The sequence below is a fragment of the Oenanthe melanoleuca genome, chromosome 21 (assembly GCF_029582105.1).
Source record: "Oenanthe melanoleuca isolate GR-GAL-2019-014 chromosome 21, OMel1.0, whole genome shotgun sequence".
NCBI lineage: Eukaryota > Metazoa > Chordata > Aves > Passeriformes > Muscicapidae > Oenanthe > Oenanthe melanoleuca.
The window spans coordinates 1,720,602-1,743,417 of NC_079354.1; the positions used below are offsets into that span (position 1 = coordinate 1,720,602).

Genomic DNA, 22,816 nt, shown 5'->3' on the forward strand with positions numbered 1-22,816 from the left:
AAAGTGACCCCAACTCGCAGGATGTCCCTTGGGAGGAAAGGAAACAAACACCAAGATCAGCAGGGATTTTCTCACAGCACTACAAGATCATAGATCTTATTTAAAATATTTATTAAATTTAAATTTAAAATTAAATTTAAGGTCCCTTTCAACCCAAACCATTCTGTGGTTCTGTGATTCCATGAGACAGGAGTGTAAGGAGTTGAAATATCCACAGATTTCTTCCATGAATGCAACCTGTGAAACTTCCCCTCTTTCCCTTTTTCTTGCTTATCCCAATCTTTGCACTTTCCACCTACCTGCAACACCCTCAGAGTCCTGAACCTCAACAGTATGAAACCAAATGCCACAGGCTCTGCTCTCTGCTTCTGAGTCAATTTGTCTTAATTTTTTTACTCTTGTACTGTTTTGGATTTTCTTTCATTTTGTGACACACTAATCTGTTTTTTCTACCCCTGGAGACACAGACAGGGATGTCCTGCCCCTCCTCAGTGTAGCTCTGACCCCCATATGCAGATGATGCTGTTCTTGATGCTTTTCCTTTGAGCTGGTAAGACCATGAAGTGATGAATATTTGCACTTATCCTTTTGTTAAATCATGGCAAATCTCATTTTTGGGCAGCTTCTATTTTTTATAGATGTAGATATCTGAGAGAAATAAAAGTTATGCCAAGAGCCTGAGTGTGGCTCTAAATTGATCCTCTCCATATCTCCAGCTGAGTTTGCTCTCATTTTCCCCTTGGTGAATAAAATGAAATCTTCATGAAATCTTCAGATCTTCTTCCCATCAGGGGATGGGAGGCCACGTGAGCCAAATATGTCTTGAAGGAATTTCAGGTGCCTTTTGTGCTTGAGTGTTAGGAATAGATGTTTAAAGGAAAGAGTGGCAAAAACTTTGCCATGTTTAGAGCAGAGGTTATTGGGCAAAGAAGGGTAAAGAGGAGCTCCAAAGGGTGGAAGAAATTCTTCACCTGTGTCTATAAACCAGAATAAGACTGTGGCTCTGCACAACTCTGTGATTCCAAACCTTCTGCTCTGGACATTAATATTTGATTGGATATTGGGAAGGAATTCTTTGCTCTTTGGCCTGGGTGATGAGGCCCAGGGTGCCCAGAGCAGCTGTGGCTGGCAGTGCCCAGGCCAGGCTGGATGGGGCTGGAGCACCTGGAGCAGTGAAGGTGTCCCTGCCCATGGATTTAAGATGAGCTTTAATGTCCCTTCCATCTCTAATGGTTCTGTGATTCTTGAAAGAATTCAGTGTCCCAGACATCCCAGGCTGCAGACAAAGCAGAGAGAACCCTTTCCTGCAGGTCAGTGCTGGGACCACGTGGGTTTGGTGAGCTGGGTCAGTTTGCAGGAGACACTCACACTCTGCTGCCTCTCCAAATCTGGATGAACCAGCAGCTCCACTGACTCCTGTCAACTTCTGCAAAGGCCACTGAACATCAGGGGTGGTGCCAAGTCCTGTTACACCACAATTTTCCAAGGAAAAAAGAACTGGGCTGTCCTCTCTGTTGTACATCCAGCCAAGCAGGTGAGGAATGTGGAATGGAAATTTGCCAAAACTGGTGGGACATGAGCTGAGGATGCTCTTGGGATTGTGGTGAAGGCTCTTGAGGGACACTAAGGGACTGGGAGAGGTGGCATTCAAGGGACACTGAGCAGGTCTGTGAAAGAACTGCCAGCAGTGCTGGACTGGCTGCATCCTGCTTGCTGTCAGATGTTGCAAACAGAGAACCAGGCAGGGGTGGGCTGTGGTCTGATTCCTCTCTTTGGTCAAAGTTCTGCCCTACTCTTCAGATTTCATGGACTGTCTCTCTGTTGTATAAACACAGCCAATACTGTGCCAGAGTCATCCCCAGGGCCTTGGGATTGCACTACAGATGTCCCAAAACAGTCAGAACTGTTATGGGAACTTCTCAGCAACAAGTAAGAACAAAAAACTAGAGAAGGTCACAGTGGCTGTTTGAGTGAATGCATTCTGACTAGATTTAAGATCTGGATTTAAGCACCAAATCCAAAAACCTCCCTGGCCACCAGGCTCAGAGACACTGCAGCCTCACAGACAGCTCTAGTGCTTGGCCCTTTCTGGGGGTTTCTGCACATACCTGCAGCCAGCCACAAACCTTTCAGCAGAGCATCCAAGTCCCAGCCAGCCCCAAGGGATTTCAAAATCCACCAGAAGAGGGATTTCAGCTGCATGATTTCTCTGAAGAACTAGCTGAGAATGTGTCACTGCAGGATGGTTTTTGTAGATGCAGGACATTTTTAGTGGATGCAAACCAAAAAAAACTTGAAACTACCCTCCACAAGAGGATCTTACCAAGGTGTGTGAGGGGATTGGCAGAGGCTGGAGGAGGCTCTGCTCAGTGTGGCAGAGCAATAGGCTGAGAGACAATGGGAAGAAATGAATGCCAAGAAAGATCCACCTGAACATGAGGAAGAACTTCTTTACTGTGTGGGTGGAACAAGCTTCCCAGGCAGGGTGTGAAATCTCTTCCCACAGATCTAATCCTGAGTGAGGAGCTCTAGAAATCCCTGCTGGAGCAGGAAGGTTGGACTGGATCACCTCCAGTGGTCCCTTTCCACTGTGAGCACTCAGTGATTCTGCCTTTCTTAGGCAGAACTTTGCACCATGCTTGTCTCCATCAACACATCAGCCATCCAAGAGGACTGCAGAGTTCAGAAGTGCTCTGGAGAACTGCCTGATGCCAGCTTGAAATCTCAGCCTGTTTCATGTGGGGGTTTGGACACCTGTGGCAGAGATGTTCATTTTCACAGTGGTAGTGGGGAGAGGAATTCTGCAGGTGCAGAGGGACAGACACATGGTCTGGAGACTGAATAAAGATGGCTCCACAAAGCAACAGTTCTGTAAAAGTAAAACTACATCATACAAAAATAAAATCTAATTCAATACCAATTGATGCAAAACTGCTGGGACTTTCCCTTGTGCTTTGGGACTCAAAACCTGGGCACTTACTCTACAGTCATCTGAGATACTACATCAAAGGTGGTGAAACCAGCACTGGCAAAGCTCTCCTTGTACTGGCTCATCTTGATGGCATCCAGCCACTCATCCACAGTGTTGAAGCTGGTGTAATCTGGGATTGTGCGGTCAAGGAGGGGGAGGTTCATCCTGAAACACAGAAATGGGCAATGACTGACCAAGGGCTGCAAGCACAGCTGCTCCTGCACCCTCCAGCAGCATCACCCACAGTGCAGGCACTGCCCTGGACTCTGGAATTCCACCCAGGAATCACTGTGCACAGTACCAGGGAAGCCCTTCTGGCCTGGTTCATGCAGGAGAGGCAGGAGCCATCAGAGATGATGGATGCAGCTTTAAATCCTGCCTGCACAAGGGGACACAGATCATTCTCATACAGGAGCAAAGCTGGTGCAACCCACCAGCCCAGGGAGCCCCACACTGCCTCAGGGGGCTTTACCTGCTTCCAGTGCAGTGGGATTGAACACCAGAACAATGCCACTGCCCCAGCATCCCCATGTTCATGAAACCAAGGTGCTCCTCTGGGTGCAGAGTGCACTGTCCAAGAGCTGCCCAAGGAGAGGGACCTTGACATCTCTGTGGATGCCCCAAGCCTGGCAGTGTCCAAGGCTGGATGGGGCTTGGAGCAACCTGGGATAGTGGAAGGTGTCCCTGCCCAAGGCAGGGATGGGCTTTAAGGTCTCTTCCAGCCCAAATTGTGATTCTATGATCTTTTAATGCTATATAAAGCATTATTGATCCCCATAAAGGATCAAACACAGGCCAAGCTCTAAAGTAGCTCCTGAGAGGTGCAGGGACAGTGCCAGCAGGACCCAGAGGACACCAGACCTGTTCAGAGGAGCCCAAGGACAAGAGGAGGACAGAGACACATACCCAGAGGAGAGAGGTGCCATGGCTTTCAGGCTGTTGGGATTTCGGATCATTTTATCCAAGGTGTTGACAATCTGCCCAAATTTGGGCCTGTGGTTTCTGTCCTTCTGCCAACAGTCCAGCATCAGCTGGTGCAGGGCATTGGGGCAGTCCATGGGCGGGGGCAGCCGGTAGTCCTGCTCGATGGCATTGATCACCTGCAGGAGAAGGAGGCATCAGTGCAGCTGGGATAAAACTACTGAATTCATCATGTGCCTCTCCTTGGATCCTGGGGTGACTGACACAACTGATTGTGCTGGGTTGATGTGGCCAGAAATGTGAATTCTGTCCCCACCTGCTGCAGCCGGGTGGGGCAGTGACCCTGATCTCCTGGCACACATTATCTGCTCATGGGCCATCTTTAAACCAGCTGGGCAATCATCTTTATCTTCCCACAGCCCATCCTCCCTCCAGGAGATATCTCCTGTTAATGGCCACTGAGTCCCAGGGCATGACTGATAAAATTCCATCATCCCATGGGAGATGCTCCAGCCAGGGGAGCAGCCAAGCCTTTCCTACCCAGAGAAAAACTGACATTTGGAACACCAAGGAACCTTCTTTCCACTGGATTCCAGAGGAAAGCCAGACCTTTGCACATCATCCCTGGAGCTTCAGAGGAAACTGCACCTTCTCCAGGAGCACTGCTCCAGCTGAACCACATCTGCCCCTGCAGGAGGATGCAGCCACCATTGAATGGGACTGTGCCAACACCCTGACTGACTGACGGGTGTCAGCTTGGATTCTGACTCTGGCAGGGTTTGGGATTGTTCTGTGTAATACTGTATTTCTATTTTAATTTTCCTAGTAAAGAACTGTTATTCCTAATTCCCACATCTTTGCCTGAGAGCCCCTTAATTTCAAAATTATAATAATTTGGAGGGAGGGGGTTTACATTTTCACTGCTGTGTGTGGCCAAAGTGCTGGGACAGGCTGATCTGAGCACTGCTGCTGCCAAAATTTGCCAGGTGGAAGAGTCCTAGTCCTCCCCGTGCTGCACAGGGTGTGGCCCCACAGGCCCTGTGAAGGTCTGACCAGAGGTAACTCCTCCACAAATCACTGACAGGAGGGAGCTGGGGAGGGTTGGTCTCTTCTCCCAGGTAACAAGTGGCAGGACTAGACTAAATGGCTTCAAGTTGAAAGTTTAGATTGGATGGCAGGGAAAAATTTCTTCATGGAAAGGGGTGTCTGGCACTGAAACAGGCTGTGCAGGGGAGTGGTGGTGTCACCATCCCTGGAAGGCTTCATCAGGGGTGTAGATGTGGCACCTGGGGACAGGTTTAGGGTGTTTAGCAGTGCTGTGTTGGGCTCAATGATCCCAGAGCCTTTTCCAGCCTCAAGGATTTTACTGAAGTGCTTTGTGCAGCTCAGGGATCCTCCCAAGGGGGGCTGAGCCCCAGAGCTGCTCCCTGGGAGCCAGGTCAGGGCAGGGCCAGGGTGGGGAGCAGCACCAGGCAAACCCCAAGCACTCATCTGTGTTCCAGAGAGCCCTGCTGCCATCAGGCCCATCCCAGAGCAGCCCCAGCTCTGTGTGAGCTCTGCCAGCAGCTGCCCCAGGCGTTCACACCCCGGGGTCAGGAGGGCAACCTGCCCTCAACACCCGCCACGCTCCACACAGCAGGAGCAGCTGGGCTTAAGTGGGGGCAATTTATGGGGCATCGTGTCCTGGGGCACAGAAAGGGGGAGCAGGGGCTTGGGAGAGAGCAGGGGGAGGTGCCAGGGGCCAGGCACAGCTCTGCCATCCATTCCCAGCACAGCTCTGTTATCCCTGCACAGCTCTGCCATCCCTGGTACAGACATTGGTGCTGTCAATGTGGCAGCAGAAAGCAGAGAGGGGAGAGCTCCAGGAAAAGGACAAAGGACAGGGGAGACACAGGAACAGCTGGTGCAGGACATGCTTGAAACTGAGGTGACAATGATGGCTCAGATCTGATCTCTCTCTGCTGAGAAATGCAGACTCCTAAGTCTCATCCCTCTGCCTGCAAGAACTGATGGAAACGTTTTCCTGGTGTGGCAGAAGCTGGGGTAAGGCTGTGAACAGCCAAAGGTTCAGAGGCATCATCCACCTGCTCCAGGCTTAGGAATTCATGTTAGTAAATTTCCCACCAGGCATTAGGGAGGAGATAGCCCCACTGTGGAGAAACCTGATGTGGCATGTATGGAGATCTATTGAGATTGAACAGGTCTGATCTGCCACAGGGACAGCAGTCAGGTGGGAGCTTGGCTTGCACTCTCTCCCTGGAAGGAAAGGTCTTAGGAGCCCCAGGAGGGTGGAGATGGAAGTGCCTGTCTGAAGGATTCCAAGGGACTCCCCAGAGGCTGCTCTGAGACACACTGGAAGCCAGGCAGAGACTGCAAGGGCCAGGATGAGCTTTCTGCATCCCCTTTCTGGTCCACCAGAACCTTGGCATTACATCCTGAGGATTCATGAGGTGAGGAAGGGCAGCTGTTCTGAGAGACAGAGTTAGGAGAGCCCTTCTGACACACACATGCAGGTGCAGCATCCTCCCAGCACTCCCTGCCACCAGGCAGGGGGGGTTGAGCCCCAGGTACACACCAAGAGGAGCAGGGAGAATGGAAATGGGCTTGCTGTGCTGAGGGCAGGGGCTGCAGCCAGGGACCATCCTTGAAGGAAACCACTGCATCCCTGGGAGCAAGGAGTGCATGTAACTGCTTGACCTGAATTAGAGCAGGGGAATGAAATATTTAAAATCCTCGTGGTTTTGGTTTCTAGCTGTGTTTAAGTTACTTGACTTCTTACAGACCACAGTCCAAGCATCCCAGGGGAGATTTAATGACTATCTAGCAAAAGATGTCCTTGACCACGACAGGGGTTGGAGGGAAATGATCTTTAAAGGTCTTTTCCAACCCAAGCCATTGTGTGGCTTTGTTACAGACTTTCCTGGAGTGTCTGTGATCCCAGCAGATGTCTCAGCTCAGGGAGCTTCTCTGCTCCTTTTCCACCCATCTGCTCCTTCCCTTTCTCAGCACCTGCCAATACCCCTGGGCTGCTCCCCTTAACCCTGTGCAGTGGGTGCTGTGCCATCCCCAACCCCAGAATAAATCCCCAAATTATTCCACCTGCCACAACAGGGAAGGCTGTGACACGCCAGGGCCAGGCCTGGCAATGCTCCCACTGTAGCTCCTGCCCCTGGCTCCCCCAGCACTCACATCCTGGTTGGTCATGTCCCAGTAGGGCCTCTCTCCATAGGACATCACCTCCCACATGACAATTCCATAGCTCCACACGTCGCTGGCCGAGGTGAACTTTCGGTACTGAATGGCCTCGGGCGCCGTCCATCGGATTGGGATCTTCCCCCCCTGCAGGATGAAAACAGGGGATGGCAACAGAGAGCAGCAACTCAACAACAGCAGTGTCCACACCACCTGCCTGTGATACTCTGGCCAAATCCCAGAAGGAGGGAGCACAGGACTGTCTGTCCCTCAGGGTGGATGTGGATTGTCCAGCCACGCTGGAATCCTTCAGTGATGATAATTCTCCCCATTTTGTGACCTGTGCCACCACCCTCCTGAGGAAGGAGCTTTTCCTGCTGGTCACCTTGAACCACCTCACCCATATTTTGTCTATGACCCCTTATTGTATCATCTGGTGCCACTGCAAAGAGTTTGGCTCTGTCTCTTCATTACCAGAGGTGTCCCCTCAGTCTCCTCTTCATCACCTTAACCGAGGCCAGCTCCTTCCCCTGCCTCCTGCTCCAGTGATGCTCACACTGCCCATGGTGCTAGATGGTCTTTGCTAGAAACTGAATGGCCAGCAATGTAAAAAACCCAAACTGAACTCCCTCCATCCTTCTGCTGTCACCTGGCACCTCCAAAGCAGAATAAAGGGAATTAGAACACCTTCCTTTCAGCCTTCTACAGCTCCCATTCTCTGAAGTCAGCACCACACCATTTCTGGGTGGAGTCCTGCTGTCCCAGTCTGTCTGTGGATGTACACCTGCTCCAGCAGGTTCTGATCCTTCAGCATGGGATGGGGGGAAATGGGATGGACTGGATGGGCACTGGGGTCTCTGCCACCCAGCTCTGGAGAAATCAGGACTCTCCACTCCCACTGAGGAGTTAAACACAGGAGTGCTTGTGACCCCACAAATGGGGACACAGGAATTGAAGGCTCTGCTTAAGCCCTTCCTGCCTCCTGATTTTCTACCAGGGGCTTTAGACTTCAGCCATTTACTCCAGGGACCTTCTGAAGGGAAAATCTTCCCTTGTGCAGAAAAAAATAAGCAGAAGTGTCTGTGTTTTGTGGCTGTGAGAAGATTAAAAAACATTATATTTTGTCAAAGAACAACTGCCATGTCTTATTAAGGGTCTCCCAGGACTTCATAGTGTCAGCCCCAGTACATGCCAGAATAATGAAAAAAGATAATGTTCCTTAATCTTCTCACAGCCACAAACCTCAGACAAAATATTGTTTTCCACCAGAGGGAAAGATGAAGCAACCCATACTAAAGAGGATGTCCTTTCCATCAGGAAGGCTTTTGACAGAACTCCTGGCAAGCAGTGGATTTTAAAAATGGCTAAAAAAGAACTCCTAAAGTAGAAATTAGACTTTGGATGATTCTTGTGGGAACTCACAAGTGAGACCTCCCATCTCTGTGGGGTCTGAGCTGGAGCTTCATCACCCTGAAGACTTTCCTGAGGTCCAGCATGAACCTCCCAGGCCAGAGCTTGTGGCTTCTGCCCAGCCATGGACACAGGGACACTGGGAGAATGATGACAAAAACTGTTTTGCAGAGAAAGATACTTCTGATACAGTAGGTGCACACAGTCTGTCACTATGGATAATAAATGTCCTGCTACAGTGCCCACAGTTCAAGGAGAATAAATTAGGGATGAGTAATTTATTACTAGAGAGAAAAGCTACAGGCACAAAACAAGGGCTAGAGAACAGCAGTAAACAACATGCATTTAGTTAACAAAGGGAAATTTAATTGGCTGTAAACAACATGTTGTGAAAAATAAATATTATTAGTGTTTGCAAAAACCACTGATGGCTGTGTAAGATGGATGAGTTGATGTCTGAAGCCACATGGATGAGAACAAACCCACACTTTTTCAGGTGTGTGTTAGCTATTCAGCTGCTGATAAAATTTACTGAGAGCTATGCCAGGCATCTCATCACTGCCAGCTTCAAAAGAGCCAGGAGAGGTGATTTCCACAGGTCATGCCCCAGCTCTAGCAACACTGATTTCCAAGAATTCCTGCCGTGGGCATTGATGCTGATGTGCTGTGCAGAGTGTTTCTGTGTGGCATTTCTGAGGACTCCTGGCTGAGCTCTCACTGAGCAAAACCAAATAATCCTCTGGTCCTGGGGCACCTTCTGCAGCCTGACACAGACCACAAGGACTTCGTGGCACTGGTGTCTATGGCACCAAGGTGTTCCTGGGGAGTTGTTACTGAACATGAAGTCATTTTTAGGAGTGTTTTTCTGTTTAATTTGGATACTCCCTGGAATAGCAGTATCTAGTATCTGGCACCCACCCACACTTCCTACACTTCAGTCTGTCCTTGCTGGGGCTGAGCCAGTGAGATGACATGAGGCAGGACAGCAGGGCAGCATGACTGGACAGTGATGGTAAAAACCCAGACTTGCTGCCCTGGCAACAAACCTGTCAGGGCAGTGTCTCATCTGAAAGGATCCTGGTGAATCACACTGGGAGCTGCAGAGCCTGATCCCAACTGTGATGGGTTGGTGTGACAGAAATGTGAATTCTGTCCCCACCTGCTGCAGCCGGGTGGGGCAGTGCCCCTGATCTCCTGGCACACATTATCTGCTCATGGGCCATCTTTAACCCAGCTGGGCAATCATCTTTATCTTCCCACAGCCCATCCTCCCTCCAGGAGATATCTCCTGTTAATGGCCAGTGAGTCCCAGGGCATGACTGATAAAATTCCATCATCCCATGGGAGATGCTCCAGCCAGGGGAGGAGCCAAGCCTTTCCTACCCAGATAAAAACTGAGATTTGGACACCAAGGAACCTTCTTCCCACTGGATTCCAGAGGAAAGCCAGACCTTTCCACATCATCCCTGGAGCTTCAGAGGGAACTGCACCTTCTCCAGGAGCACTGCTCCAGCTGAACCACATCTGCCACTGCAGGAGGATGCAGCCACCATTGAATGGGACTGTGCCAACACCCTGACTGACTGACGGGTGTCAGCTTGGATTCTGACTCTGGCAGGGTTGGGATTGTTCTGTGTAATACTGCATTTCTATTTTAATTTTCCTAGTAAAGAACTGTTATTCCTAATTCCCATATCTCTGGCTGAGAGCCCCTTAATTTCAAAATTATAATAATTTGGAGGGAGGGGGTTTGCATTCTCTATTTCAAAGAGAAGCTTCTGCCTTTATTGGCAGCCACCTGTCCTCCAAACCAGGACATCAACCAAGGGCTTTTCAGGGACATGTGTGTTGCAGACATGTCTGTTCTGGAGGAAGGCTCAACTACCAATGAGAACAACATGGAAAATCTTCTTCAGCTTATTTCATTTATCTTTCTCATTCAGACCTTTCCACTGCTGACACCCCAAAGAAGATCAAGGGGTGATCCCTCCTTTCCCTCTCCCACTGTCCCCCTGCAGGAAGAGCAGCCTCACCAGGGCGCTGGTGTAGGTGGGGTCGGAGGTGTCGTCCTCCAGGAAGCGGGAGAGGCCGAAATCCGACACCTTGCAGACCAGGTTGCTGTTGACCAGGATGTTTCTGGCTGCCAGGTCCCTGTGCACGTAGTTCATGTCCGCCAGGTACTTCATGCCCGCGGCGATGCCCCGCAGCATCCCCACCAGCTGGATCACCGTGAACTGCCCGTCGTTTTGCTGGGGGACACAGGACACGGTGACACGAGCACAGGCACAGCCTCTGCTGGCAGCAGCCTCCTTCCACACCCATGAGCACAGCCCCTCCCAGGGAGAGTGGGGAGTGCAGGCTCACAGGGGTTGGGAGTGACCTCACACACCCCAAGGACACCACTACATCACCCCAAAATGCAGAGCAGAGCTCAGAAGTACCAATCTGTTCCTACTGACCAGAGCCCAGAAGGGTCAATCTATTCCTATTTACCAGAGCCAATTACCCACCTCCAACCCAGAACCAGAAATACTTAGACAGGGCAGCTGGAGTTAAAGCTGTGACTGCTTCTCCAGGGGTGCCAGTGTGGATGTGAACCTGTAGGCAGGCAGGCACAGCCTCTTGCTAGGACAGGCACATAAGAAGTGACAAACCTGCTGTCACCCCCAAAACACAGATCTCTGGATATTCAGCAGCTGCCCCAGTGACAGGGGATGCCAGGCAGGGAATGCCACTGGAAAGGGAATCTCCCCCCAAATCCCCTCTGTGCCAGCAGCACACTCCCAGATGTCATACCCGCAGGAAGGAGTCCAGGGAGCCATTCTCCATGAACTCAGTGATGATCATGACTGGAGAGCTCTTGGTGACCACCCCCTCCAGGTGGATGACGTTGGGGTGGTCAAACTGCCCCATGATGCTGGCCTCACTCAGGAAGTCCCTCCTCTGCTTCTCTGTGTAGCCAGACTTGAGGGTCTTGATGGCCACAAAGATCTCTCTTTTGCCTGGAAGCTTGAGATGCCCACTGCACACCTCTCCAAACTCCCCTGTGAACACAAGGCAGGGCCTGTCAGCCTCCCCCACTGAGGGACCCCTGGCCCCAGCTGTGCCTGCCCTGCCCATCCCTGAGCTCAACACCCACCCCTGATCCATCCCTGAGCTCAGCACCCATCCCTGATCCAACCCTGAGCTCAGTACCCACCCCTGATCCATCCCTGAGCTCAGCACCCACCCCTGATCCAACCCTGAGCTCAGCACCCACCCCTGATCCACCCCTGAGCTCAGTACCCACCCCTAATCCACCCCTGAGCTCAGTAACCACCCCTGATCCATCCCTGAGCTCAGCACCCACCCCTGATCCATCCCTGAGCTCAGCACCCACCCCTGATCCAACCCTGAGCTCAGCACCCACCTCTGATCCATCCCTGAGCTCAGTAACCACCCCTGATCCAACCCTGAGCTCAGTAACCACCCCTGATCCATCCCTGAGCTCAGCACCCACCCCTGATCCAACCCTGAGCTCAGTACCCACCCCAAATCCATCCCTGAGCTCAGCATCCACCCCTGATCCATCCCTGAGCTCAGCAACCACCCCTGATCCACCCCTGAGCTCAGTACCCACCCCTGATCCATCCCTGAGCTCAGTACCCACCCCAGATCCACCCCTGAGCTCAGTGACCACCCCTAATCCATCCCTGAGCTCAGCACCCACCCCTGATCCACCCCTGAGCTCACCACCCACACCTGCCCATCCCTGAGCTCACCATCCACCCCTGCCCACCCCTGAGCTTAGCACCCAGCCCTGATCCATCCCTGAGCTCAGTAACCACCCCTGATCCACCCCTGAGTTCAGTGACCACCCCTGATCCACCCCTGAGCTCAGTGACCACCCCTAATCCATCCCTGAGCTCACCACCCACCTCTGATCCATGTTCCCTCCCTCCCCACCCCTCCAGCTGCAGCCATCCATGAGCACTGCACAGTGAATTATGTGCACATGAGAACTGATGCTTCTCCCACACTGGAGTCCCCTGCTCCTTCTAGTCCAGCCTGGGGCTGAGCATGATCTTAGTGGCATCAGGCTAAATTTTCCCATGGAGGAGCCTGTGCTGCTGAGGGCCAGCCAGCCACTCCCAGGTCACCTACCTGCCCCAATCACCTGCTCGATTTTGACACAAGAGATATCGATTTCTTTTGCAAACTCCCTGACAGCCTCATTGGGATCTTCATAGGTGAAAGGGTCGATATAAATCTTCATCCCTGGAGTCACTGTGCAAAGGTGAGGGAGAGAGTCAGACAGAGGGATGCAACTGGAATGGTTGGCACCAAGGAAAAGAGAAAACTGAGTGATGGTTTTTTCACCTCAGCAAGTTGCAGAATCAAGGCTTGAAGCAGACAGAGAGAAACAGTTTGAGAAACAACATACAGAATCATGTTTCACAGGACTGTTAAAGCTGATTGTAATGAACACTGGCCCACAAGTAATTGTTGGGTCAGTGGGGAGCTACATTGTGAGCCTGGACTACAAACTGCAGACAGACTCTTCTGTGGGGGGTCTGTGACTCTTCCAGGAGCTGTGCAAGCAGGGACAGTCCAGCCTGCCCTGTTCTGACTGGCAGCCCTGCCCAAGGCTGGGTTCCCTCTTGGGAGCCCCAAGAGAAGAAGTGGGACACACTCTCATTGATGAAAATTGTGATGAAAATCACAAAAGACAGGTTCCTCTTGCCAGGCTGAGCAGGGACACAGTGACATGGCCACCTCACAGCTAGTGAGGCTGGACTGCTGCTGCCCATCCCAGCCACCTGCACTGTGGCACAGCTCTGAGCTGTGCTTCAGCCCTTTCCATCCTCATTTCCTGGCTCAGTCCAGAAGGGGCAATTTGGAGAGCAGAGCTCACAGCTCCCCAAACAAGGAGCCCCACACAGCACCAGACTGAGTCCCAGGATGCTGGTTGTACCCAGGGCACTCTGCAGTGCTCACAGGCTCTGTCTGCTGCTCTGTCTGCACAGCCTCACTGCTGGGCACTGAGCCCTGGCCAGCTGAGCTGGGTGAGGAAGGGCTGAAGGCACCCCAGGCTGTACCAGCTCTGCTGCACCCCCTGTTACCAGGCCTGCTCCAAGTGATTAAACCATCCCAGCCTGGGGCTGTCACATCCCACACCAGGCCCTGGGAGAACGTGTGAATGTATGTTTGCAGCCCAGACTGACAAACAGCTGAGAGCTGCATTTACATAATGTCTCCTGAAAAGTGTCATTTCTCCTGGTAAGTGATAGCAAGGCAGCAGCAAGGCTGCTGGGGCACAGGGCTGCAGCTCTGCCTTTTGGGACATGGTTCCCAGGTAAAAGCAGGAGCAAGTGGGAGTCCTGAGTGGAAACACTGCTGGTGTTTTCCAGCTCTGAGCAAGGGCTGGATTTGTACAGGAACAAAGTATTAAAAGGGCAGAAATCCTGAAGCTGCAAGTAGAACATGAGGAAATCACAACTGAGATTGGAATAAAGCAAGATTAGAGCAACAGGTCTCTAGTGATGGGGGAGAAAGGAATTTCAGGGACATGAAGGCACAGTTTAATCATGGAATGGTTTGAGTTGGAAGGAATCCTAAATGACCTCATCCCATTCCACAGACACCTGCCACTATCCCAGGCTGCTCCAAGCCCTGTCCAACCTGCCCTTCCTTCCAGGGATGGGGGAAGAGGGATGCACTGGGTGAGGCAGGGTGGGCAGTGAGGCTGAGCAGGAATGCTGAGTGTGAGGGAGTGCCTTGCACAGGGATGTTGGAAGAGGGAGGCCACAAGAGAGGGCATGTTAGGTACTGTATGATATACCTATATATAGATATATCTTCTGGGAATCTGGGAGCTCTGGGATGGGCTCTAGCAAAGCTCTGTGGGTTCCTGCAGGGATAGGTCAGGGAAGGGGTCTCACGGCTCCCAGGAGATGGGCAAAGCTCAGGAGCTGGAGGAGCAGGACACAGCGTGGTGCCAGAGCTGCAGCACAGAACACAGGGATGCTTCAGGGGGTGCTGGCTGTCACAAAGGTCTGCAGGATGTGCTCAGGCACCTGTGAGCACACAGGGCAGGGAGCAGGGCTGGGGGCATCCAGAGCTGCCCTGCTGTGAGAGTTGGTCCAGAGTTTCCCTTATCTGCCTCACGACCATCATCAGAGACTGAGACCTGGGACCCCACTGCTCACTCTGGACCTGAGTTCTGGCCTGGCTGAGGTGGATGCCTGCCAAGGACTGTTTGTAGGTGTGCCTGGTGCTGCCCAGCACTGTCTGTGGCTGTGCCTGGTGCCACCATGGCACAAGCAGGTTGCTGGTTATAGTGCCCTGTTCCAGCACCTGCTCCTTGGAGCAATGATCTCCACATACAATAGTCCATAAATCTCCCCAGCTTTTGGCCAGAGGCCACTGGCTTTGGAAAAGGACTGTAAAAAGTGACTTTCCTAAAGAGACTCTGAGATCTCTTTCTTCCCACGGATTGAAGACGCGTCTGGTTGGACGACCACGAGGATGCGTCCTGTGTGCTGGTACCTATATCCCATCCTCTCTCTCTCTGTCTCTATTGCAAAACTGAATTGTTTAAATAATATAAACTGCATTGCTGCTTTCTGCTGAATAAAACCTGAGTCTCTTGCCTTTTGTCTTTTGCACCCTGGGGTCGAACGAACCATCGCGACTCCCTGGGGTTGAGCGGATCGTGACACCTGCCCACCCACACACACACACCCACACACAGACACAGACAGCCCCTGCCCTCCCTGCAAGCCCTGAGTGAACAGGAGCACCAACCGAGCAGGGAGCGGCCCCCCAGGGCCGGGGGGGGCCCCCGGTACGTACTGTGGCCGCTGGTGTAGTGCTGCAGCTTGTCCGTGTACTCCGAGTCTGCCCGCTCGAAGCCCCGTCTTCTGGAAGGGAAGGGAGAGCTGAGCACAGCATGGGCCCCTTGGGCTGGGGCTGTGCTGGGCACACCTCTGTCCCCTCCCTGTGCCACCCCTGTGCCCCTCACAGCACTGGGTGAAGGGGCAGCCCCAGCTCAGGGCAGATGGGAAACACCAGCAGCAGCTTTGGCTCCGGGGGGATTCTGGTGTCCAGCACTCCAAAAAGTCAGAGAATCACAGAACCAGGATGGTTTGGGTTGGAAGGGACCTTAAGGACCATCTTGTTCCAGCCCCTGACATGGGCAGGGATGTCCCCTGAGCCTGGGAGCAGCACCTCCAGCACCCCTGGTCCAAGCTCTGGTGCTGGGCTCTGGGCAGAAGCTCTGGGCACCAGGAGGGCTCTACCTGCACCTCCACCTGCACATTCACCTTCCCAGCCCCTCTCCCCCACCCTCCATCCCCAGCCAGCCAATGCTGCAACCCCCTGACATGTGCCAGCCTGGGAGCAGCCCCTCCAGCACCCTGGTCCAAGCTCTGGGGTGGGGCTGTGTCCCAGTGGAACTGGCAGCTCCAGGAGGTGGAGAGGGCTGTGCCAGGCTGTCCTACCTGCTGCACACGATGCCAATGACCACCACAGCGATGAGGAACACCAGCCCTGCTGCCGAGGAGCCGATGATGAGCGGCAGCTTCTCCTGCACGCTGGTCTGGTACTCAGCTGGCACAGGGAGAAAAGGGAACAGGTTACTGTGTGAGGTCATCCAAGTCAGAAGATGGCCCTGAGCACGGGCCATGTTTGATTCCTGGCATGGCTTTGGTTTGGGATAGTCAGGACTCCCCTCTGTGTCCCACAAGGAAGGTTGGATGGAGCTGTTCCTTTTCAGTGCTGTGCATGCGTGCTCTGTCTCATCCTTGGCCCCAGGGCCAGAAAACTGGCTTGGCCTGTTCGATTTAGCAGCACAAATTTAGAAAATTAAGACATGGCTCTATGCTTGTCATCAGCAGCTGTGCAGGTAGAAAACATCAATTTTACTTCCTCTACAACCAGCTGAGCAGACACATCCCCACAAGAGAAAGCTGGGCAGACACTGGGACCTTCTCTGCATGGAATGAGCACCCATGGCACTAGCTGTGTGTCCATCTCCACGTGCCCCTAGCCCTGAATTCCCTGGGGCAGTGCAGACTCACCTTCAGTCATGGTCTGGAAGTACATCTTGCCGCTGTAGCGGCCGTAGCCGGCCACGGTGCGCGCCCGCACCTGGAACACGTAGATGGTGCCAGCCCTCAGGTTCTGCACTGCCACTGTGTTGGTGGGGCTCTTCACCGTGGTGGAGTTCAGCTCGCTCAGATCCTGCCAGGAAAACACAGATCTATCATCACAAAAGTCAGTCCAGAATCAGGAGCTGTGATTCTGGGAGACGGGAGGGCAGGAGGGTGGAGAGAGCAGCAGGTCTGAACAAACAGGGACACAGGCTCAGGGATGGGACCTTGGATATCCCTGGGCTGTTCAGCACCTCTCAGCAAAGGCTCTAAAGAAGGCAGCAGCTACAAAACTCATGTTGCTTCTCTCAGCCTTGAGGGGGATGGAGATGGGAACTTCTCCCCTCTTCTGTGCCTTTCTCTTGGCACTTTCCTCCTCCTCCATCCCCTCCTCCTGTGTCTTATCCAGCCTCAGCACTGGCTCTTTGCTCTTCCCCACTCCCATCTCCCTCTGCCAGGAGGTGAAGCCCACCTGAACACTGGGTTTGGACCTCAGGAGAAGTTCTGTTCCCACCCCATTGCCCAGAGCCTCCAGGGATGAGGCACCACAGCTTCTCTGGGCACCAGGGCCTCCCCACACCATCCACCCAGCCTTGAACAGAGCTCATTTCATGTCTCAAGCTAATTCTTTTCCCTTAGTTTGTCCTAAACCAGGACAAGCTGTTAGCTGAGCAGTGTTCTGGTGTGGGTGGTGGGAAGAGAGGGTTCTGGCACGATTGTTTCTTCAAGAGCCTGGCCAAACCCAAAGGTGGAAACACTGATGGCAAATCCTTCTGCAGGGAGTGCAGGGCAGCTCTGGGTTCCATGCAGGGGCATGGAGGAATAGGGAATGGACTTAGACTGAAACAGAGCAGGGTTAGATGGGATATTGGAAGAAATTTCTCTCTGTGAGGGTGATGAAGCCCTGGCACAGGGTGCCCAGAGCAGCTGTGGCTGCCCTGGATCCCTGGCAGTGCCCAAGGCCAGGATGGATGAGGTTTGGAGCAGCCTGGGCTATGGAAGGAGTCCCTGCCATGGCAGGAGTGGAGTGGATGAGCCCTGAGGTCCCTTCCAGCCCAACCACCCTATGATTCTACTGAACACCTGGGAGACCTTCACTACTAACACTATTCAGGAACACTCTTCCCTTCTAAAAACTACAATATCTGTTCTATATCTGTTATATCAATATCTATTCAATATCTGTTCATCTGGACCTGGTGCGGAAGGTTCCTGGTTGTCACTGGGGTCTCTGGCAATCAGACTGACAGTGAAAAACTCAATTACAGACACACAGACACCAAGGAAAGATGATCACACAGCAAACTCATGGCCTCATTTGTCTGATCAGGCCCCAGCACTCCCTTGGACCTTTCCCAGGCAGGCAAGGAGAGAAATAGGTCAGGAAATGTTTACAGTTTTAGAGCTCAAGGGCTTGGATGAATCCACCCAGGCCCTTGGAGGGCATTAACAACACAGTTGTTTTAAAACCATTTGTCCAACTCTTTTGGAGAACCTCATCCCTGCTCCTGGAGGACTTTAAATGGAATGTAATGGCCAAGCCACAAGGTGTTTGATGGCCTGGGAAATTGATGTCTGCTGGGCTGAGGAAGATGTGCCTGTGATGTGCTCTCCTTTAAATCCAGACCACAAGCAAAAACCATTTACACCTCCCCACCCTCCCTTCTCAAACCTGTTCTTTCTCCTTGGCATCACCTCTCCAGAACCTGCACATTCACCTCAAACATTCTCCCCTTTCACCTCTCTGGGCTCCTCCAGCAGGCCAAGTGCATCCCAGGTGGTTTAAAGCCCAAGTTCAAGCAGAGGCTTGTGGTGTTTGGTTTCTGTTTTTTTTTTCCTTCTGATTTTGTTCTGAGTTTGGAAATCCTAATTCAAAATAACACACTAGTTTGATTTTGAGTCCTCATCTGGTTCCCCTTCCCACGAGTCAAACTGAAGCTGAAACCAAAGTCTGATTAACAAAGAATCTCTTGAAACACAGATAGGCTGTGAGACACCCAAAGAATTTACAAAAATCGGTTCTAAAAAGTCACATTTTAAAAAAATTGAGAGTAAAGACATGGGCAGGGATGTCCCTGAGCCTGGGAGCAGCACCTCCAGCACCCTGGTCCAAGCTCAGGTGCTGGCCAGAAGCTCTGGGCACCAGGAGGGCTCTACCTGCACCTCTACCTGCACATTCACCTTCCAGCTCCTCTCCCCCACCCTCCATCCCCCAGCCAGGCAATGCCCCCTCTCCAGCACTGCCTGCACACATCAGAGGGCTCCTTCCCCCTCTGAGGACCAAACTGGGCTGAATGTCTTCAAACAATTACAAACTGGGTGACTCTGAGCATCATCAAACCCAGTCATGCTGCATAATGAGGGCTAATTACTCTCTGACACTGCAGTGGGTCTCCAGCTCTCACACTCTGGGAGGAGTTTGGCAACTTTGGATAAAAACTGCTACTCCCTTTCTAAATGAAGACAAGACTTTTTTAATAAGACAAACGTTGGCAGGTGCCTCTTGGAAGTGAAAAAAAAAACCCATTAAGGCGAGGGCTGCAGAGAGCAGCCACGTCAGGCAGTGTTTGTGCAACAATCTGTGCAGATCTGCTCCAACTCCACCAGAAAGAAACTCATAATGCTGCCTTTGTACAGACACTTTTAATGGCATCTAAGAATAGCAGTGTTATAAATAAGCTGTGAAAGGAAAATAAAAATACACCTTTTGTTTCAGGTATTGTGAACAGCTCTTTTCTGTTGAATCAAAAATAAATGCTTCTGTTTTTTAATTTAATTTTTATGTCTTTATATAGAAGAGAATCTTTTAAAAATGAAGAGCCAAGGTGCTTTTTATACACAATGTGTATGCTGCTACTCTTCATTTGAGCTGTTTTAATGAAAATATCACATAATTTTCTGCTGGGGGAAGAAAAAAATTCCACCAGAAACACCTTAAGCAGCTCCAGAGATCTTTGCTGAGCATTCAGAAGCAGATGGGACAGTTTGTAATGAAATATTTGGAAGGAAATCACCTCTGCACAGACTGGCAGTGGAGTGAGAACACACCTGGGATGTGTCACACAGCACATCCAGCTGCTGGATTGATGGGAAGCAGGGGAAGAGCACGGCACAGCCAAAGCCCTGCATTTTGGGATTGCTCCCAGGGATCCAGGAAATGGCTTTTGATAGAGGAACTCAGCACTGCAATGGCTGGACTGAGCTGGACTCAGCTGTGCCCAGCAGCAGAGCAGGATCCAGGGTCCCTTAGCACATACAAACATCAGGGTTGGGAGAACCAGGAGAAAAAAAATATTCCCTGGGGTTCAAGTGACTCTGCCCTGCTCTGTGAGATCCCTCTGGAGGGCTGGTCCCAACTGGAGCTCCTTCTCACTGCCAGAGGGCAGGGATGGATGGGATATTGGGCAGGAATTTTCTCTGGGAGGGTGGGGATGCCCTGGCACAGGGTGCCCAGAGCACATCTGGATCCCTGGAAGTGCCCAAGGCCAGGCTGGACAGGGCTGGGAGCACCTGGGATAGGGGAAGGTGTCCCTGCCATGGCAGGGGGGACACTGGATGAGTTTTAAGGTCCCTTCCAACCCAAACCAGTCTGGGATGTTTCCATGGTGCTCTGAAACACCAGCACAGGGAGAAGTTCAGCCCAGCTCTGCCCTCTGTGCCAGGCTTAGTGCCCCATGAGCAGCACGGCCACTTGTCCCATTCCCAGGGACACTGAATATTGAATATTCTCAGTAGGAAGAGACCCAAAAGGATCATCAACTCTTAAGTAAATGGCTTACACAGGGATTGAACACAACCTCAGTGATAGCAGCACCATGTCCAACCAGCTGAGCTAATCTCAGGCTCATGCTGCTCCTAACTCTGACAATGGATGAGGTGTGGCTGCCTGCAGACTGGCCACCAACAGCAGCACCATTTTTAAGACAAAAATTCCCTTTATTTACAGCCTCCCTCAGAAAACCGAGGAGAAGAAAGAAAGAGGGTGAGAGACTAAGATAAAGTAAGAGGAGAATGTACTCCCTGAGGTGTTCTGCCTCTACACTGAGGGTCCACAGGGAAAGGACCCTCTTTGCTTCCCAGACCTCTCTTGTTATCTGCTCATCCATCTTGCCACATACTCTGGGATCATTTCCAAGGGTCAAAATAAATGGCTGTGATTTATGCAATATAGGTCAGGACCTATTTAACAGCCTACAAAGGAGCCCCCCCCTCCTCCCCATTCTCCCTCTGGCTCTTGGTGATGAGAAAATAGGTCACAGGCAGGCAGTGGGGGGGATTAATCATTTCTTCCGGCAACTGCTGGGAAAAATATTTTCAGTTCCATTTAATCATAAAGCTTTTTAATTAGTTAGTTTGCAATTTATGATGTATAGTTTATAAGCTCTTGTGCAAAGGGGCAGATTCCTGGAAGGAGAAGTCTCCTGCTCCCCATCTCTCCTGGGCTCACAGATGAAGTTCAGCCTGGCAGGGACCAGGGACCAACTTCAGGTGGTGCTCAGGTCTCTGAGCTGCCACTGGTGGGATGTGCTGCAGTCAGTGAGTCAGGGGTGTCTCTGAATTCTTCAGAGAGAAATCAGAGTGCAGGGATTGAATTAAAGCCTTTGGATGGATTGAAGTACATTAAGCCACTCACACATAAAGTAGATATTTAAGTTAGTAAGTTTTAGGGTGAGTTCTAATGCTTTTAGTAAGTGAAAGGTTTCAAATGCCACAGTAGCAGTGAGTGTTCTAGTGAAGGGTGAAACACACTGATATCTGCAGTGGAGGCTCCAGGCCCACAGCTGTAGACAGGACTTAGACATAATAGAGCTGTAGTGAGAATATTGCTTACATTTCTTAGACAGAACACAGTAGACTGTATGAGTAGTTGTATACATAAACTGGTGTGCTAAGAAACTGGAATTCTAACAGGTTAAGGAGTGGTGGACTTAGTTTGCATTTAGCTTGTTGGAAGAATCCTATATAAGAGTGTGTACTGGGGAGAGTTGTTGCTTTTAGCCATTCTGGCTTTTAGCCATTTGCTCTTTGCCAGGTTTTTGCTCTGCTACTGCCTCTGCATTTGCCATTGCTGTTTGCTATTGCCTGTTGAGTCTGATGTGCTTTGTAATAAATAACATTTTTAACTATTAGCTGCTTTACTTTTTTAAGATTACCTGATGAAGTAGGAGCCAAGAGCTCTGGAGTTTGGTGCCTTAGAGTACTGGAGGTCCAGAGAACCTCCAGAGGATGGACACCCTGAAATCAGACTGAAACCCCTCTGCTTGCCTGGACAGGGAGGTTATGGAAGAAGCAGGTTCCTCAGGGATGAAAGAGCCAAAGCTGTGGGACCCCTTCCCACTGGACCCTCCATGGGAGCAGGGGACACCTCCTCCCTGTACAACATCTGGGCTCAGGATGCTGCAGAGATGCCAAACTCACCTTTGGTGGGAATGCACCCATGGACAGCACTCCAGAAAATCTCCAAGACTGGACATCCACTGAGTATGCTCCAGCTGGATGTTCCCTGTCATTTCCATTTCCTACTGATGCCCCAATACATGAAAAAAAACCAAACACCCTGGAGCTTGGCTACCCTGCTCTCCCTGCAATGAGTCCACCTGCCACCAGTTCTCTGGAGGTGACAGGAGAAGCTCCTGAATGACCAGTGGATTTTCTACACTTGGGCCACTGGAACCATCACTGGACCCCAAGGACTGATGGCCACTGTCACCCATGTGACCAAATGCAGCAAGAGAAATCTCCTACTGACCAATCACTGCATGCCCTTAAGTGAAGCTCTGCATCCCCTCCTCTCCCCAAGAGCTGTGGGTGACCCTGAAGGTCCCTCAGTACCTTCTCATAATACTGCAGCTCATAGTCCAGGATGACTCCATTGGGCTGGTCAGGCTGGGACCAGGAGAGGGTGATGCTGTCCACAGTACGGCTCACCTGGTGCATGATGGACACAGCAGAAGGGGCTGGAAGAGAAACAGAGAGTGGGACAGTCAGACACCTGCACAGGTAGGATCCTCCCCCTGCTCAGAGCTTTGGAATTCGCTTCCTGCACTGGGAGAGCTGCCCAGCAGTCAGGAGATCCTGGATTTTGCAGTTTGCAGAGAGCAATGGAGGGAGAAAAAATTGGTTGTGCTGAATTGGTAGTTAGAAAACATGTAGGACAGCGTGTCAAGCAGGAAAATGCAAAAGGAGCCCA

General features: G+C 51.6%; 1 protein-coding gene across 3 annotated transcripts in view; it reads right to left on the minus strand.

The window, feature by feature from the left end:
• Positions 1–22,816, minus strand: part of EPHB2 (EPH receptor B2) — an 82,990-nt gene that overhangs the window by 1,352 nt on the left and 58,822 nt on the right. The window contains exons 5-15 of one of the 3 annotated variants that reach the window (XM_056508321.1): positions 22,459–22,583; positions 16,555–16,717; positions 15,976–16,084; positions 15,281–15,396; positions 12,638–12,760; positions 11,291–11,538; positions 10,528–10,743; positions 7,082–7,231; positions 3,878–4,071; positions 2,981–3,136; positions 10–27 (exon numbers count right to left, since the gene is read on the minus strand). In XM_056508321.1, the coding sequence (XP_056364296.1) occupies positions 10–27; positions 2,981–3,136; positions 3,878–4,071; positions 7,082–7,231; positions 10,528–10,743; positions 11,291–11,538; positions 12,638–12,760; positions 15,281–15,396; positions 15,976–16,084; positions 16,555–16,717; positions 22,459–22,583 (1,618 nt within the window). The remainder of the gene's footprint in view (positions 1–9; positions 28–2,980; positions 3,137–3,877; positions 4,072–7,081; positions 7,232–10,527; positions 10,744–11,290; positions 11,539–12,637; positions 12,761–15,280; positions 15,397–15,975; positions 16,085–16,554; positions 16,718–22,458; positions 22,584–22,816) is intronic. The other 2 variants (XM_056508323.1, XM_056508322.1) reach the window with 2 other exon arrangements.